The 17,900-nt window shown below is 48.9% G+C and overlaps 2 protein-coding genes across 16 annotated transcripts in view; both read left to right on the plus strand.

Moving 5' to 3' along the window:
• Window positions 1–12,653, plus strand: part of PLXNB1 (plexin B1) — a 210,951-nt gene extending 198,298 nt beyond the window's left edge. For 13 of the 15 annotated variants that reach the window (XM_075130149.1, XM_075130148.1, XM_075130152.1 and 10 more), the window contains 5 exons: window positions 3,486–3,633; window positions 5,834–5,898; window positions 6,005–6,080; window positions 6,738–6,812; window positions 8,280–12,653. In XM_075130149.1, coding sequence (XP_074986250.1) covers window positions 3,486–3,633; window positions 5,834–5,898; window positions 6,005–6,080; window positions 6,738–6,812; window positions 8,280–8,384 — 469 coding nt within the window. In that variant the 3' untranslated portion in view covers window positions 8,385–12,653. Of the gene's footprint in view, window positions 1–3,485; window positions 3,634–5,833; window positions 5,899–6,004; window positions 6,081–6,737; window positions 6,813–7,520; window positions 8,259–8,279 lie in introns of those variants that run through there. The other 2 variants (XM_075130153.1, XR_012669163.1) reach the window with 2 other exon arrangements.
• Window positions 12,654–13,154: 501 nt separating this feature from the next.
• Window positions 13,155–17,900, plus strand: part of LOC125640672 (SRSF protein kinase 3-like) — a 75,562-nt gene continuing 70,816 nt past the window's right edge. Inside the window, exon 1 of the mRNA XM_048859523.2 lies at window positions 13,155–13,469. The gene's annotated coding sequence lies outside the window, so the exon portion shown is untranslated. The remainder of the gene's footprint in view (window positions 13,470–17,900) is intronic.

The following is a 17,900-nucleotide window of genomic DNA, read 5'->3' on the forward strand; positions in this document are numbered from 1 at the left end:
GCTCTATGATTTTGCCGGGAACTGAAGTAAGGCTGACCGGTCTGTAGTTCCCCGGGTTCTCCTTCTTCCTTTTTTTTTAAACATCATTTATGGTAGCTGTCACGTTGGACAGAAGGGTGGGCAAGCTAGGGGAACTCATTGTTGATCTCACCTCCCCCACCATCACTAACTTCTACAATGTTAAGGTGATCCTATGCCTTCATCCTCTCTTCTGCCAAGGCACCTCTGGTCATCACTGAACTGGTTTCGAACAGGACAGGGCAACTGTACAGCCAGTTATTGGCTGCAATCTCTTTAAATGGTTTTCTTTTAATGACCCGCTATGTAGCTGTGGTAAACGTCAGACTGTTTATATACTTGACAAGCGCCCACTGACTTATTTTGATAGTGGGCTACCAGCTCTCCACCTGGCTGATGATGACACCATCAAATGACTGGGCACATTGCACATATGGTGATACATTTCTTCTCTTCATGCCTAAGGTCTCCTCAGAGTTTCATATCAACCAGGACATTTGACTTCCAGTGTTTTTTACCTAAAGCTTCATTCTTTGAGGGAAAAAGTTAGTCTCCATACTCTGGATGTGAGGCAAGCACTCACCTTTTACCTTGACAGAACTAAGCCTTTCAGGGTTCCCCTAGACTCCTCACTTTCTTTGCTAAGAGGATGAGAGGCCAGCTGATCTCAATTTATAGACTCCGTATGTGGGTATCTGTGTGTGGGCATCTGGATGTATGCTAGTTTACTATGAAGCTTCTGAGGTGGATCATAGTCTGGTGGGATGACTGGTCATTTGATCAGGGCTCAATCCACCTTGATAGCCCTTCTCAATGACATTCCTGTCAGGGACATCTGCATGCCATGGGGAGGGCACCACATGATCCTCTGTCCACATGTGTGACAGAATCACAGGTCTGATGCTCTGGAACTGCTCGGTATGAAGCCAGCCAGGACTCTGGGTAGCGTGCTCCCCTCAGGGCACTCTTTCCAGGACAAAAAGCCTCCTTGGCTACAGCCTTCCCAGTCTGACCTTGGAGAATTCAGCATCCCTGTTCCCACCGCACCCTTCCCCTTGGTGGGGAAGCCAGAGGGCCCTGCGCCCCAACTCCGCAGTCAGACATGACTCTCAGCCAGTGTTGTAAAGCAGAAGGGTTTATTGGTCAACAGGAACACAGCGTCGCACAAAGCTTGTTAGCTCAGAAGTCAGTTGTCGTAAGATGTCACCTGTGTGGTGCTCTGCTGTATTCAATGGTGATAACAGTTGGCTGCTGCGTGTGTGGTCCCTCTGTATGCTACCCCGGCTCTGCACAGATAGCTGACACAGCAGACTCCGAGAGAATCCCCAATGACCACAGATTCTGATAAGGTACGAAGGCACCCGGCCAGGTTTATTGTGAAATGAAACACAATAATAGTTCCCCGCAGACTCTACAGGACATATGACGGATATGTGCCTCTGACAATGGACCGGCTCAGTCAGGGGCGGGACTCTCCACTGCCCCCTAGGCCAGAGAAAGCCAGCTCCTCAGGGGTGCATTCTTATACACCGGTACAAACAAGTTACACATCACTCCAGCCGTATTGAGGTACAACCCCTCTGCATGTTAGGGTGCCACCGCTCACCTGGTACACCTCTCACCTGGTTTGAACAAAACAACTCTATCCATCATATTCTCCTTTTGACCCTGTCTTTAAGATGGGTCAGCCTGTTCCTTATTATCTCTGTGGAATGTGTTCATACCGAAATGTTCTGGTGCCATCCTGGCACATGTTCATCTTACTAGTACTTGGTACTTTTTAGGTATGTGTATAATTGCAATAATCAGCCGCCTTCTTGCCAACTTCTGTGAGCAGGGCCTGCCTCTGGCTTACAGCTTTAGCAAAGTCTTGATCATTACTTTAGTTCAGGCCTCAGTCCTCATACTGGGCCTCTGATAGAAGCCTTATATTTCAGGGTCTCATCTTACTACGTTAGTGTCTTTCAGCAGAGTCCATCTTGGGGGAACCCTGTGCCAGATGGCCTGGACTCCCCCCTTCTAGTGCCTGACCGCAGATTGCCTTAGATCCTTCTGCCTGGCTTCCAAGCCACCCGTTGCTCCTCCTCTGGTCTTTTTCCTGCTTCCCGGGCAGTGTCACCTGGTCGCACCCCCCACCCTGGGTCTCAGGTTATGAAGGGCGTGGGCCATTGCCTACGTGCAGGCAGCTGGGCAACCTCACTTGCCCTGAGGGCCTCAGCAAAAGTCACACACCCAATTCCCACCACCTAGGCATTGGTGCATTACACAGGGAAACTGAGGTACACACAGTATTAGCATAGGACAGTAAGACACACATGCAACATAACAAGGTGAATAAAACCCACTTCGTCACAATATGTTCTCCAAACATACATATCACCTGTGCCTCCAGATCCACATGGCCTTTGGTGATGCCTCAGGTTTATGCTGGATCCCCTTCCTCTGCACTCACCTCCATATTAAGATACTGGTTTTGGAGTCTCCTACAGTAGAGTACCCATAGAGACATATACTCAAAGAAGAGGTTACTTGCCTCTACAATAACTTGAGTTCTTCTAGATGTTTTGTCCTTCTGCGTGCTCCACTTCCAGCCTCCTTCCCCTCTGTTTTGGAGTCTCTTTGGGCTTTGTGGCTGAGAAGGAACTGGAGTAGCTGTGGGTTTGCACCTAACTATATACCCTTGCACTGGAGCAAAAGGATGTGTAGTGTGCAAGCACAGACTGTTAACTAAAATCTCCAATTGAGTGCACAAGCGTGTCCACATCTTACAGTGGAGCACTCATAGGGACAAAATATGTTGAACTTAAGTTACTGTACAGGTAAGTAATTTCTCCTTCAGAGGACAAAGCACTTAGTGCACTAAAGACAGCTACAAATTCAGGAATACTGCATGCGAGGAAGGGCATTAAGTGGTGGTGAGTGAGATGGGGAAGGTGCTCAAGAGACAGTATCCCTGTAAAGATGTGGTCTGCACTAGGAAAGTTGGAGAACCATAACCCTAGATCTACCTGGAGATGTGTTTGTAACAGAGGAGATTAGTGACTCAGCAATACAGTAAGATGGGGTTTCCTGATTTGCAGAATGGTCTTATTAACCCTCACAGCTCCAGATCTCAGCCTGCAGCTTTTGATGTGCATGTGGCTGTCCATAGACTCTAGGTTTGAAAAAGGCCTCACAGGATGGCTTTTCTGGGAATGTGATGTGATAAAAGTTAAATTTCTCACAACAAAAGGGATTCTGCTTTCTGAGAGGCTCATCTGTGCCTTTTTCTGAATGTACAGCACTGGCTGCTGGGTCTTCCATTAGATTTAATCTCTGGCCAGTTCTCAGTGGCTTGGGAACCTTTCTGTTCTAGCTGAATTGGGAACTCCATGCTGATGTTGAAGTGCTTTGCAATAAGCAGGATTAGTACCTCCTTTGAGGGCATGATACTCATCACTGCCTCTCCTCATCCCTCCTCTTTGCAGCCTGCCCCTCAGGTTCTGGATCAACATAATCAAAAATCCCCAGTTTGTGTTTGATGTGCAGACGTCGGACAATGTAGATGCCGTGCTCCTGGTCATTGCCCAGACCTTCATGGACTCCTGTACTATTGCTGACCACAAGCTGGGGCGGGTAAGCATGGAAGTGGGGTGGAGCAGCCAGTGTGTGCAGTGTGGTGAGATTTTGAACACTGTGTATCCTCCAAGCTGCATCTTGTTTTGAAGTGCTGTAGAGTCTGCATGCTCGAGGGAGGTGCAGGTTCAGTGTCGGGGAGAACAGTGTTTGTTACTCCATTCAGATAGATGGATCAGGTCCGTTTGCTACTCTCTGTTTGCACATTGTGTGCTGTCCCTACAAACTGATGAGAGAGTGAGACATTTTGCCTGAATGTTAATGTAACATTGGAATGGTGCCCCGGATGTGTGAGGTGCCTGCCCAGATAGCTGAAATACTGCTTTGGATATGATGTGCCAGACAGGTTCCGAGACAATAATGGGGCTGGGGAGGAGGGATAGATGACATCAGTAACATTTCTAGGATGATCACGGAAATGGAGGGCCTACTTTATGAGAGGAGACTGAAAGAGCTTGGCTTGTTCAGCCTAGCAAAATGAAGGTGAGAGGGGATCTGGTTGCCCTATATCTATCTCAAACTTTTGTACTGGTGATCCCTTTCGCATAGCAAGCCTCTGAGTGCAACCCCCCCTTATAAATTAAAAACACTTTTTAATATATTTAACACCATTATAAATGCTGGAGGAAAAGTAGGGTTTGGGGTGGAGGCTGACAGCTCACGACACCCCACGTAATAACCTTGTTACCCCCTGAGGGGTCATGACCCCCAGTTTGAGAACCCCTGCTCTATATAAATGCTCATGGGGGTAAGCACCAGGGAGGGAGAAGAGCTGATTAAGCTAAAAGACAACATTGGCACCAGAACAAATGGGCATAAACGGGCCATGAATAAATTTAGGTGGGAAATTAGAGAGAGGTTTCTAAGCATCGGAGGAGCGAGGTTCTGGAGCAGTCTCCCAATAGGAATAGTGGGGGCAAACATCCCAACTAGTTTTAGATTGTGAACAGAATTCCATGACAGGGCCGCCTGTGATAGCAGGGGACTGGACTTGATGATCTAGGGTACTCCTTCCATTCCTTTGTTCCTACATTACAAGGTTACACAACAAGGCTAACTCACAGCATGGGGGAGGAAGGGCTGTTTGATTTGTCTTTCAAATTTTATTAGCTGGCTGAAAATTTTATTTAATTTCCTGTAGATGTCATGGAAATGTGGCTGGCTGTAATAAAAAATTAGAAGCAATGGAGCAATTTGCTTGTCTGTACAAGGTTAATGCTGTGAGGTGTAGGGGAGATGAGCCAACAAGCAGGAATGGCTAAATATCAAACATGGGTAGAACCATATCACTCTGGTGGCTTGTGGCATCTCCAGCCTCCGCCCTATGTGGTGTTTGTCACCCTCTCTTTTGAGTGATGAAAGGAAACAAGTTCTGTGTCTCTTTACCGAGGGGTCAGTGACTGCAGGTGGATGTGAGACCCTCAGGGAGGGCACTCCATGCATGGGTGGGGCAGTGAGGAGCAAGCAGACAAATGGGGCATTGAGGCTGCAATGATGCAGAGAGAAATGCCATGAGAAGAAACTGGTTCTGGTAGATGGGAAGGGGCCTTGAAAGCCAGGACAGAAATTTTTGTGTTCTCTAGGGCCTATAGCACTATAATTAGAGTCTAGACTATGTCAGGGTCTCCTTTCCCTGTTGGAGACCAAGCTAGATGGGAATCCCTGAGTCTGTATTAATGGACAGAGGCGGTCCTTCCTGACATTTGAGGTCATCACTTCCTGTTCCTTTAACAGTTGGTTAGTACAGCACATTCCTTCTGTTAGGCAGGTGGTACTAGCCCATTAGGATAGTACTGCCTCCAGCTTTCATAGAATACCAGGTCCTTAGTGTACCTGTCTGGGGGCCTCCCACTAAGAGATATAGATTGGATACAACCATGTGATGGCTGTTGTCTCAGGCACCCACTCTCCACTCGAGGTGGCAGGGAATGGTCCCTAGTCTGTGCTCATGTTGAGAAATGTTTACATAATTGGCAACCCTTGTGGGTACCTAGAGCCTGGGGCAGGGCCTCCCTGCCACTGTTGCAGGAGAGGATTGCCTGTTCTCTGCACATCTTGCAGGGAAGGGGCAGGTTCTGCCCACCTCTATGAGAGCAGGGGAAGGACAGAGGCTGCCTGTCCCTGCGGGAATCCGGGGTTTGTATTTCCTTGCCCTGGTCTTGGTTTCTGTAACCTGTCAGTCTGTTTCTGGCCTTTAAAGGACTCACCAATCAACAAGCTGCTCTATGCCCGGGACATTCCTCGCTACAAGCAGATGGTAGAAAGGTAAAGTCTGAGTGAGCAGGTGGGGACAGCTGGGTTGTTTGGCAGGGGGAGGAGGCAGCAGAGGAGCAGATACCGCATTAATTGCCCATGTGCTCCCATTGCGTAGGTACTATGCGGACATTCGCCAGACCATCTCCGCCAGTGACCAGGAAATGAACTCTGCCCTGGCTGAGCTGTCAAGGGTAAATAAAGCAACTTATTTCAGAAATCAGTGCATTTTCCATTGGATCCCACAGGGTGGGCAGTCTGCCTCCCTGGCACAGAGTCTGCATTAGCCTTTTCCCCTAGAATATCCCACCACTGCTCCCACCAGAATTCCAGTGTTAGTGCTGGCAGGGGCCAGGCATTTTAATCACGGCATCATGACTTGGCTCACATGAGGTCTAGACCACATGGTGGTTGAAAAACACTGGCTGCTGGTGTCTTGTCTGTGCTTGCCCCAACATCACTGCTAGCACCAATGGAAAGTTTTAGGGGAAAAAAGACCAATGTAGCTAAGGCTTCTGAGTGCAGGAGCAATGAATTACACATATTGAATCTATTTCCCCATGTTAAGTATCCTCACACCTTCTTGTCAACTGTCTAAATGAGCCATCTTGATTATCACTACTAAAGTTTTTTTTCTCCTCCTGATAGTAGCTCATCTTAATTAATTAGCCTCTTACAGTTGGTATGTTCCACCTTTTCATGTTCTCTGTATATGTGTGTGTGTGTGTGTATATATATATCTTCTCACTATATGTTCCATTCTATGCATCCGAAATAAATTTGTTAGTCTCTAAGGTGCCAGAAGTACTCCTGTTCTTTTGGCTGATTATATGTTTGTTATATTACCATAGAATTACTCAGGTGAACTCAATTCGGTGGTGGCTCTGCATGAACTCTACAAATACATCAACAAGTACTATGACCAGGTGAGTGCAGCTCTGGCTTACTGGCTCCAGCCTCAGTGGGCGATTTCACACACATCCCTCCCTGTCATTATCTTATGCTTGCCCTTCATAGGTTCATCTAGTCCTGTCTCCTGTTGGATTTGTGAACAAAAAAATTAATAGTCAAGGACATCATAAATGTTCCACTGCCCACATAGGACATAGGCCCATATTTTTAAAGGTACATAGGCAATACTGCACTCAGTTTTGCAACACCTAACTGACTGAAGTGCCCAAATCTCACTTTCAAAAGTGCTTTAGGTACTTAGAGCCTAAATCCCTTTTGAAAATGAGGTTTAGACTCCTAAATCGGGTGGTGCAGTGCAGCAATGCCTAAACACATTTAAATATCTGGGTCAGATTAATTGACCTCATCGAATAGGAAGAAATGTATATTTTGTCACAACAAAAGAGCCTTCACTCTCACCCAGGGATTGTCAATATTGATGTGTTTTTGTTATCTTGCTTTTTTTGGTATCTAAATATTTTAGTTTAAGGCATAGCTTAAAAGGGAAATGATCAGTTAAACATCAGTTAACAATAGAAGAATTTGAGATTGCAGTTTCTTGATATTGTTATGTGTATTTTAATAGGTAAAGTGTACAATATAGATTTTTAGTGAAAATTATGCGTGAGGACTTACATTTGAGACTTTCATGTTTACATATTTAATTTTTGTTTCTTTTTCAGAGGGCTTTGAAGGGATTTGAGATTACTGATGAAAGAATATTATCTACTTTGGGGAAGAGTTAAGGCTGTTTTGCTGTAATGAAACATGCATTTCTTTGTACTTAATGAGAATAATGATTTTGTTACATTTGCAGTGTAAGATGTATGCATTTCCGTGCATCTAATTGTTAAGGAAATGATGTTAGAGAGACAAGGTGGGTGAGGTAATATCTTTTATTGGACCAACTTCTGTTTGAGGTTAAGTACGAAAGCTTGTCTCTCTCACCAATCAGAAATTGGTCCAATAAAAGATGTTACCTCACCCACCTTGTCTCTCTAATATGCTGGGACCAACATGGCTACGGTAACACTACATATAACAGACGAAATGATGTATCAAGTGACTACTCTATTGTCACTTAACCATTTTTATTGGCTGTTTTAAAATGAAGATTCTTGCCTTTGGCACCCCCCTTGGTTTTTGGTTAACTGTTTTCTGTAGGTAAACAAAATTATTAAAAAAAAAAAAAAAAAAGGGATGAGCATTGTTTGGGGGGGGAGGAGTGGGTGATGGCACAGAGGAAAAGATAGGGATGCCCAGAGGGGACTACCACTGGGATGGCAAAGTTGCAGGGAGTCCCTCTGAGACATACTGTCACTGTGGATCCCAATACCCATAGCTGCAACAGAGCTGAGGCTTGCCTTCAGCCAGGGGAATCTGCTGCTAATAGTATTCTGTTCACAAGGGAGGTTGCCAGTGAGCTCTGAGTCTTGTTGCAGATCATTACAGCCTTGGAAGAAGACCCGACAGCCCAGAAGATGCAGTTGGGATACCGACTGCAGCAGATTGCAGCTGCTGTGGAGAACAAAGTCACTGATTTGTGACCCAGACAAATAGACTGTGATGCTCTTGGATGGCTGAACAGAGATGAATAGTGCTGCTCACTGGAACTTCATAGCTTCACACAAGTTGTCCCACTGCCTTTGGAACCAGACGCTCTGGGGAGCTGGCATGTGACACAAGAGGAGGTGGCCAAGAAAATGCAAAGTACAAATGTCCTTACATCTCAGAGAATATTTTTTTACAGATTTTTTTTTCCTTTTTTAAAATGAACTTTAAACTATGGGAGTTTCTACAAACCACAGTGTGAGAGAGAGAGAGACCAGGCAGCTTCTTCCCACATGTTGTGAATGTGCCAAGTTTCCAAACAATATTGCCAAGGAGCTGGATAACACAAGAGCTTCAGAACAAAGCTAAAGACCATACATGGCTTCTTGTGAGCCTCTAGCCTCATTTTGGTACTAAGGATAGGAGAGACTAGTGCTGTGCCTGCTGCCCTGAACATTGTGTAACCACCACTGCTATGATGGTAATAGCCCAGGCTACTGCACTCATGGTAGTGCTGGACAGTCAGTGTGTGAGCTTCCTGAGCCCTCATGGAACTAGCTGGGGCACTAGGACTGATGTAGTCTGTTAGGGATTAGCCCAGACGTGGTAACCTCTCTAAGGACCAGAGTGTACTCCTCCAGCATACAGCCCGAGAAGCAATGCGCCTGCAGTTTGGTCCACCTGTTCCATGGTCTGAGCTGAGGAGCATCTCCCACAGCATGACCACCAGTGCACTGGAGGGGTTGTGCCTGGCACCCAGAAGTACTGAATGTAGGGATGAGAAATAGACTGAAAGGGAGATCAGAAAAGTCGCTTGGTCCCAGGGTTCTAGTCTTCCTCACTGCTTGTCTGTGACTCATGCTAATGAGACGAACATGCTCACCAGTTCCACGTGTTGACCCAGTAGGCTCAACCTAGTCCTAGCGTAAGCAGGCACCATGCCACTGCCATCTATGGAGCTATACTGGACTGAATTTAGCATGGCTTGGGGAGAGGGCAAGGTGAACTTACTGAAGTGCCTCTAACCTAGATGTTATGTCTGACCCTCTGGTTCTCTGTGGTCACTTGGAAAGCACAGTGAAGGCCTTGTACTTATTTCCTTTCTCTGGCTTGTAGCCATTTTGGTACTCTGAACTGGATCTGTAAATACCCTCAAAATTACAAAGTATTTACATGCTTAAGGGGAATGTTAATTTTGTTTTTCTGAGACAGTACTTCACTTGGATGAGCATCTCCTTGGACACTGTCATCATCACAAACTCCCCAGGCTAAGCACTGCCTGTGTCACACTGCTTCTGCATAGTCTTTGCCCCACTGGGCAGATCAGGGGCTTCTGACTTTTTCAGAAACATCTGGAGTCGCACAGTAACAATTGGCTTTTCCCCAAATTTCCCACTAAGCTGAAATAGTTGAAGGCTCAATCTCACAGCCAGATATACCTTCCTCACCTTTATCTCTGCCGAAAGTGAAACTCCAAATACTCCCCTGAAGCTGAAGCTGAATATCTTCTTCTCAAATTCTCCTGTGTGTGGCTCCAGTTTAGTGACCTACTGCACACTTAAAATCTTAGTGGAAATCCTGAACTGTTTCCACAGCCCACAGAAGAGCAGAGCAAAGGACCCAAGTGGCCAGGGCCCCCAGTGGATGAGCACCAGGATGAGGAAACCAAACAGCGACCATGCTCTGTAAATTGACCAGCCCCTCTGGCAGCGTTCCCTCTTTCCAAATTGAATGGAACCAAACTCAGGCTCTGCCCTAGTCCCTCCCACCCTTGGCCTGAGTTTGTTTCCATTCTCTCAGAGAGGACTAAAGGAGTTCCCCTCTCTCCGCATCTAAGCAGGGCTTGAGGTAATGCTTGCTTCCTTGGGGCTCAAAGGGGAGGGATTTCTCTCCATTCCCCCAGCCATGTCTCCCCAACTGAGCACATGGGGAGTGTCTTTGGTTTCCTCTTACTCACTTGTCCCCCCACCCCCCCCATGGAGCCAGGAATAGCTCCAGTGCTGAATGACACCACCCCTACATTCAGACCATGTACAAAGTGCAACTTTGACTGCCAATCCACTCATTTTGTCTGGAACTGCTGATCGCATGGAGACGGCTAGACTCCAGCAAAGAAATACGGTGTCTCTACTGTGTGTGTTAACTGGAGGCGCCAGCTAGATGAGTCTTGTTGGGCTGAGCCCTGTGCAGTCATACAATTAAAAAAAAAAAAGCACCGGCCCCAGAGAATTTACAAGCCTAGGTTCAGGCAAAACTTAACAGGTGAAACGAATGTGCGAGGGAGGACGGATGGGTAAGAGTGATGATGCCATCTGTGCAGTGCCAAGCAAACCTCCCGGAGTTGGGGAGCATGAGATTCAAAACTCTTTTGGCATCTGTCTTTATAACTTTTCCAACCAGACACCAAGAGCTGGCAGACTTTCCTCTGCTGTTTGTGGCCCAGCAGTGTCTTTGCTTCTCCCAGATTTTGGAAAATCTTTTATCTGCGCTCTCACAAAGTCCTATCAGTCAATTTGAGAGGAGGGGAATTCTCTTGTTTATCCAAGATTTACATTAACCTGAAGTCAGATGTTCGTCTCTGTCACCAACCCCTCCCCACCAACTTTTGGCTCCTGCTTGATTCATCAGCTTCTCCCTTTGAATTTGCCTGCCAGAACATGATGGCGACACAGGTCAAGGAGTGTACATCTTTGTCTGCATACCTTGACCAGGACTGAGGTGGGGTGTAGGTACCATTCAGTACTGGAGATAAGATTTCTTGTTTCTCCAGGGACGTGCGTGTGATTTACCCATATAACAATAATATTAACAAAAAGAAGTCATTTAAAAAACTGCAAAAATGGTGTCAAAAGAAAATAAAGTAACATCTCCAGTGACCTGTCTCATAAGCTAAAAAGGATACGACATTCTCAGCTTAGTCACAGTGAAAACAGAAAAGATGATAGCATACATTTCTCCTACGATCTGTCACCATCAAGCTGTCAAATACCAACTCCCTCTTGCTGTATCCTGGACCTACTTTTTAACGTCCCTATGACTGTCAGTTTGCAGGTTCAGACATGCCCCTTCTCGTCTCTCCATTCGAGCCTCTCCCACATGGTAGAGTCCACTACCTCAACAGGGTGAGGTTTCATTAATGCTTGCACAAAAGTCTTTACTAATTCCTGTTGGGGGGGGTGGTAGATTCCTAATTACCTCTGGGCGGTTCCATCCAGCCTTCCTGACTCCACAGTAGTTGTGTCAAAAGCCCCAGGGATTTTTATTTCCTTAGATCACCTTTGGATACGTACCATGTTCCTACAGGACCTAGCTTCTGTAGGCGCTTGGTCATGCCCTCCTGCTGTATACACCTAGTCTCTGTCTCTGCAGGGCACAGAGATAGCTCTTTACATTTGTTTTATTAATTTCTCTCGCCGTGAAACATAACTTGTTGACAGACCTTAGATCCTCTCTCTCAGATATGAAGTGATCTTTGCGTGGGGGAAGAGAGGGAGAAGTTAGCTTCCAGCTGTCAGAATAGGGGAGGACAAACTGAAATGGTAATCAGTACTGAGATATAAATTGTCATCAATAGATTTCAGTTAACCCCCCTTTGTGATGAATAGGGGTTCCTGGCACCTTACATGATGGAACCCTACATTTTGTCTCTCCAGCTTTAGATTCAAGCTGGCCACAGGTTTGGGGGTCACATTCAGAAGTTTTTCTTTATAACCATAAGCGCTTAAAAAATGTATAATGAAAGCTTAAATTCTGCAGAAGCTGACAGGGTCTGGTTCAGTGAAGCACCATGTGCTGCCTCAGTCTGACCCCTGGTTGCTGTTAGATGTCACTTTTTGATGCCTTTCTCCCTGGGCTGATTTCTCTGGCTTTCCAGGACACCAGGGGCATTGCTTGGCTATTTCTGCTCCTTTGGCGGTGGGAGGGCTGTACGTACACGTCTTCTCTTGACTGACTTAATTTTGTATTTTCCGGTTTGTTGTGGCCTGGCCAGCCCCATGTACACATCCTGCCCCTTCTTTTTGAGTTCTTGGAGCTCCCAGCATGCTCTCTTTCTCAACAAATTGGAATTAATAATTAATATAAGAAGCTTGAAAATATGAATGTTGTCACATAGTGTAATAACTGTAGATACTATTGTGAGATGTAGGAATCTATTGGTGAGACAAGGTTATGTCTGTAAATAATCAGTTTAGAACCCAAATGATTTTAATAAAGAGAGAATTCTTACATGAGTGATTCAATAAACATTAATATACAACATGGAATGGGTGTCATGGTTTTGTGTCTTAAAATAATTTGGCTGCTACTTATGTTCCAGAATATGCTGCCCCTGGCCCAAGTGCCAACTCCGCAGCTCTCATTGGCCGGGAATTGCGGTGCAGTGCGGTGCCTGCAGAGACCCCATAACCCCCTGCCTAGGAGTCACTGCCAGATATGTGCCAGTCACTTTTGGGAACTTCCCAAGATAAGTGCCATCCCCTCTCCTACACCCTGCTCCCCAGCCCTGAGCCCCCTCCAGTGCCCAAACTTCTACACCCCTCAGCTCACCCCACCCCACCCCACCCCCAGCACCCAAACTACCTTCCAGAGTCCACACTCCCTCCCACACCCAAACTCCCAGCCCAGAGCCCACCCCCTCCTGCACCCTAACCCTCTACCCCAGCGTGGTGAAAGTGAGTGAGGGTGGGGGAGAGCGAGTGATGGAAGAAGGGGCATGGCCTTAGGCAAGGGGGTGGGGCAGGGGCTGAGTGGGAGGAATTGGGGGTCCCTGAAAAAAATTATATCAAAATAGGCGTCCTTGGGGCCAAAATAGGGGCTAAAGTTTGAGAACTGCTGGCCTGAGGTACCAATCCTGAAAGTTTCTTCGGGGGGTTGGATGGACCCCTGCAGCTGGGCAGAGCCCCCCACTCCTGTCCAAGGTGCTGGGGGGGAATGGGGTCCCTTTAAACTACGGCACGCAGTTCCTTGTAGAAGCAGCAGCTCCCTGTTGCTGAAAAGCCTGCTGAAGTTCCCTGGCTTTCACCAGGCACGGAGGCTCAGCCCCGTCGTGCCCAAGCCTTGCATCCGCTTGCAAGCTGCAGGTAGCTCTGTTCCCTCCGTCGCTCCTGGGCTGGTTTGCGCCGGGGCCTCGAGGACCCACGAGGTGTGTTCTGCTGCGGGCAGCGGCGGGGGCGCCTCTGCCCAGGCCGGGCCCGCTTGGGCTAGGCGCCGGGCTCGCCACGGCGAGCAAGCCGGGGCAGGCGTTTCGGGACCCAGGCCAGCTGGGGCACGGGGGGGCGGCCGGTCGCGGCCGGGGCCGCTCAGCCCGCTTGCAGCGCCTGCCCCGGCACTTTGGCCTTCTGCGACCGGGGGGGTCAAGGCAGCGGGGCGGCGAATTCCCGCGCAGGCGCAGCGACCCCAGGGGCGGCCCGGCTGGAGCAGCGCTCGCGCCCCAGGCCGCCGGACGGGCTCGCGTCACGTGGCGCGTTGCCGTTGACAACGCCCCTGGCGCCAGGGCTCGCGCTGCCGCCGCTGAGGCGAGGGGCGGCCGCCGTCGGGCCCCGCCAGCGGGACCCGGCCCGTCGCTTGGCCCTGGCGCGCTCCGGTCACAGCGGCCCGAGCGGCGGAGACCCCGAGGGCCGGGTCAGGCCGCGCCGCCGGCAGCGGGGGGAAGCGGCGCGGGCGGGGGGCTCCGATCCCCAGGCCTCAGCCTTGTACCTCGCCTCGGGGCGCCGCGGCCCTGGCGTGGAGCGGCGGCCTGGGCGGGCTCTGGGCCCAGCAGTGCGGCAAGAGCCCCGCGCCTGGCGCCCGGGCAGGTCCTGCAGCTCAGCGCTTCGTGGGGCCGCGCCTCTGGCCGTCGTGGCTGAAAGCCGCTGCTGGGCTGCCCCACGGCTCCTCCGGCTCTCTGTGGCCAGCCGCACGCGTGTTGCGAAGCAACAGTCCCCTTGGTGCGGCATAAACCTGCTGCCTGTTACATGACGGGGGCCCTGGTTCGTGTGTTCTGAGGAGGTGGGAGTAACATTTCCTGCTTCGCTGGGTCCACGCTATTCGCATCCCCCTTCGCTGTCTCATTTCCACAGCGAGCCGGCCCAGTTCTGTTCATGTCTCCACAAATGGAAGCTGTTCCATATCCCTCATCATTTTTGTTGCGCTTCTCTGTATTTTTCCAGTTCTAATATATCATTTTTGCGACGGGGCAATCAGAACTGCATGCAGTATTCAAGATGTGGTTGTATCATGAATTTATATGGTGGTATTATGATATTTATTGTCATCTTATCTTGCCCTTTCCTCATGGTTCCTAACATTCTATTAGCTTTTCTGACTGCCGTTGCAGTCAGCAGATGTTTTCCAAGAACTAGCCTCTATGACTCCAAGAGCTTTCTTGAGTAGTAACGGCAAATTTAGTCCCATCATTTTGTAAATTGGGATCATGTTTTTCAATGTGTGCATTTATCAACATTGAACCAGAGGGACAGGAAGACCCGGTGCCCCTGCAGACATCTTCCTCATTCTCCCCGGATGAAGTGGTGGTGGGCGCTTCCACCACACCACCTGCCATGGACAACAGGGCATACCAAGAGTTGCTCAAGAGGGTGGCTCAAAACTTAAGTATTCAGGTGGACATTCTCGTCCCTGAAGGTCCTTTGAGTGTGACTTTGCCCCTCATTAAGATGATCCATAACACCACTAACCCATGGCAAAAGAGGTCGAGAGAAAATACTTTGTGCCCTCTAAGGGATATGAGTGCCTGTTTACTCATCCTCAGCTGGGTACTCTGGTAGTGAAGGCGGCCAGCCAGAAAGAAAGGCAGGGACAACCGGGGCCGACTCCTAAATCCAAAGAAGTGAAGATGTCTCTTTGGTAGGAAGGTGTATTCTACTGGGGGGGCTTCAGCTTCGCATTGCCAACCAGCAGGCAGTGCTTAGCCGCTATCGTTATAATTCCTGCAACAAGCTGACCAAGTTTCAGAAACTGCTTATGGCAGTCTCCCGCTCGGAGTTTGTGGCTGTCCTGAAGGAGGGCAAGGTCATCATAAGGACCTCCTTACAGGCCTCCCTGGACTCAGCGGACTCAGCAACCCAGACAATGGCAACTGCGATAGCCATGAGATGGAGCTCATGGCTTCAAGTGTCAGGGCTCTCACACAACATCCAACACACTATCCAGGACTTTCCTTTTGACTGTTCAGGACTCTTCTTGGAGCAAACACATAAGAGGCTCCACAGCCTGAAAAACTCATGGACAACCCTGAAGTCCCTGGGGGGTTCATATGCCAGCCCCCCAAAGAAATCCTTTTAAGCTGCAACCTGCCCATTGCTTCTATTCAGCTCATCCTTGGCAGGACTATAGCAGGAAGCAGGACAGGAATAATATGCAGAAGCCCTCTCAGTCCTCTAACCAGAGCGAAGGCACAGCAAAGCAGCCCTCAGCCTCCAAACCAAACTTTTGAAGGTGTGCCCAAGGACGACTCACCAGTTCAGATCCCAGATTCTTCCCCTCCCTTTGTGAATCATCTATCTCATTTCTACCATGCCTGGACTCAAATCACCTTCGACCAATGGGTCTTGAGTCCAGTAAAATTGGGATAGTCTCTCCAATTCTGTTCCCTCCCACCTTCCTATCCTCTTCAGGGACCCTTCTTATGAACAACTTATAGTGCAGGAGGTGCAAATGCTCCTACAATTCAGGGCGGTGGAAAGGGGTTCGACTCCCGGTATTTCCTAATCCCCAAGGCCAAGGGTGGGCTCAGGCCTATTTTAGACCTGTGAAACCTAAACAGATTCATGAAGAAATTGAGGTTTCGCATGATCTCCCTGGCTTCCATTATTCCCTCCCTGGATCTGGGGGACTGGTACGCCACCCTTGACTTGAAGAACACGTACTTTCAAATGTCCATAATCCTGTCGCACAGACAGTTCCTCCATTTCATGGTCAACAACACCCACTATCAGTTTATGGTCTTTCTCTTTGGCCTCTTGGCAGCCCCTCAGGTGTTAACTAAGTGCATGGCGGTCATGGCAGCCTTCCTGCGGAAGTGGCAAGTGCAAGTATTTCCGTATCTGAATGACTGGCTAATCAAGGGTCGCTCCCGGGCCCAAGTGGAGGCCCACGTGATCTTGGTGCAGATGACATTCCACAGGCTCAGCCTTATTTTGAACATGGCAAAGTCAATCATAGCCCCCACTCAGAAAATAGAGTTCATCAGTGCTCTCCTAGACTCTGATCAGGCCAGGGCATTCCTCCTGGAATCTCTCTTCCTTGCCATGGGCACCATCATAGAAGATCTCAGAAGATTCCTCACTACTATGGCGCAAAATTGCCTGAAACTGCTCGGACATATGGCTCCTTTTACGTTTGTGGTACAGCATGCCAGGCTGCATCTCTGTCCCCTTCAGGCTTGGCTAGCCCAGGTATAGCCCAGGCCAAACCAAGACCGCCTAGACAAATTGGTCACACTCACTCCTCAAATCCTTGAGTCCCACTGGTGGTGGCTCGACCCACAAGGACTATGTGCAAGAATACCCTTCTCCAGGCCTCAACCATTGCTGTCCCTAGTCACAGATGCGTCAGTGATGGGATGGGGGGCGCACCTAGGAAGACTCAGGACCCAAGGTCTCTGGTCCCAGGCAGAACTTTTGCTGCACATCAACGTCAGGGAGCTGCATGCGATTCGCCTCGCTTGCCAGATGTTCTAAACCCATCTACATATGTGTATTGGTATTGACAGACAATACCACAGCCATGTTCTATATAAACAGACAGTGTCATGCTCGCTCCTCTCACCTGCGTCAGAAAGCTCGCAAGCTGTGGAACTTCTGCATCACCCACTTGATACATTTGGAGTCTTCCAGGCTCGCAGAACGAATTGGCCGATCATCTCAGCAGGTCCTTTTAGGGCCACGAGTGGTCCCTCCACCTGGATGTTGCCATCAACATCTACCAAAGGTGGGGATTTCCCAGATAGCACTGGTCACAACATGGTGTAACAGCATGTGTCAGCAGTTCTGTTCCTTCCCATGGTGGCCTGGGCTTGCTCGTGGACGCCTTTCTCTTCCCTTGGAAGGGGCACTTGCTGTATGCGTTCCTGCCCTTCCCGCTCATTCACAAGGTCCTGTTGGAGGTCTGACAAGAGGGAGCATCAATAATCTTGATAGCACCAGCGTGGCCACGTCAGCCACTGGTTCACCACGCTTCTAGACCTGTTGGTGGACAAGCCTATAACTCTGTCCCTGGTCCGGACTTCATCACGCAGGACCAGGGCCGCCTACAGCATCCCAGTCTAGAGTCTCTCAACCTCACGGAATGGAAACTCCATGACTAATCCCATTAGAGCTTGCATGCTCAGACTCGGTTAGGGAGGTTTTCCTTGGCAGCAGAAAGCCATCCACTCGGGCCACTTATCTAGCTAAGTGGAAGAGGTTCTCGATTTTGTCGTTGCAGAAGGGCACTCCTCTGTTACAGTCAGCAATTCCCTTCATCCTGGACTGTGTACTTCACCTAAAACAGCAAGGCCTGACAGTATTGTCAGT

Source organism: Caretta caretta, chromosome 7 (assembly GCF_965140235.1).
Source record: "Caretta caretta isolate rCarCar2 chromosome 7, rCarCar1.hap1, whole genome shotgun sequence".
In the NCBI taxonomy this organism is placed as follows: domain Eukaryota; kingdom Metazoa; phylum Chordata; order Testudines; family Cheloniidae; genus Caretta; species Caretta caretta.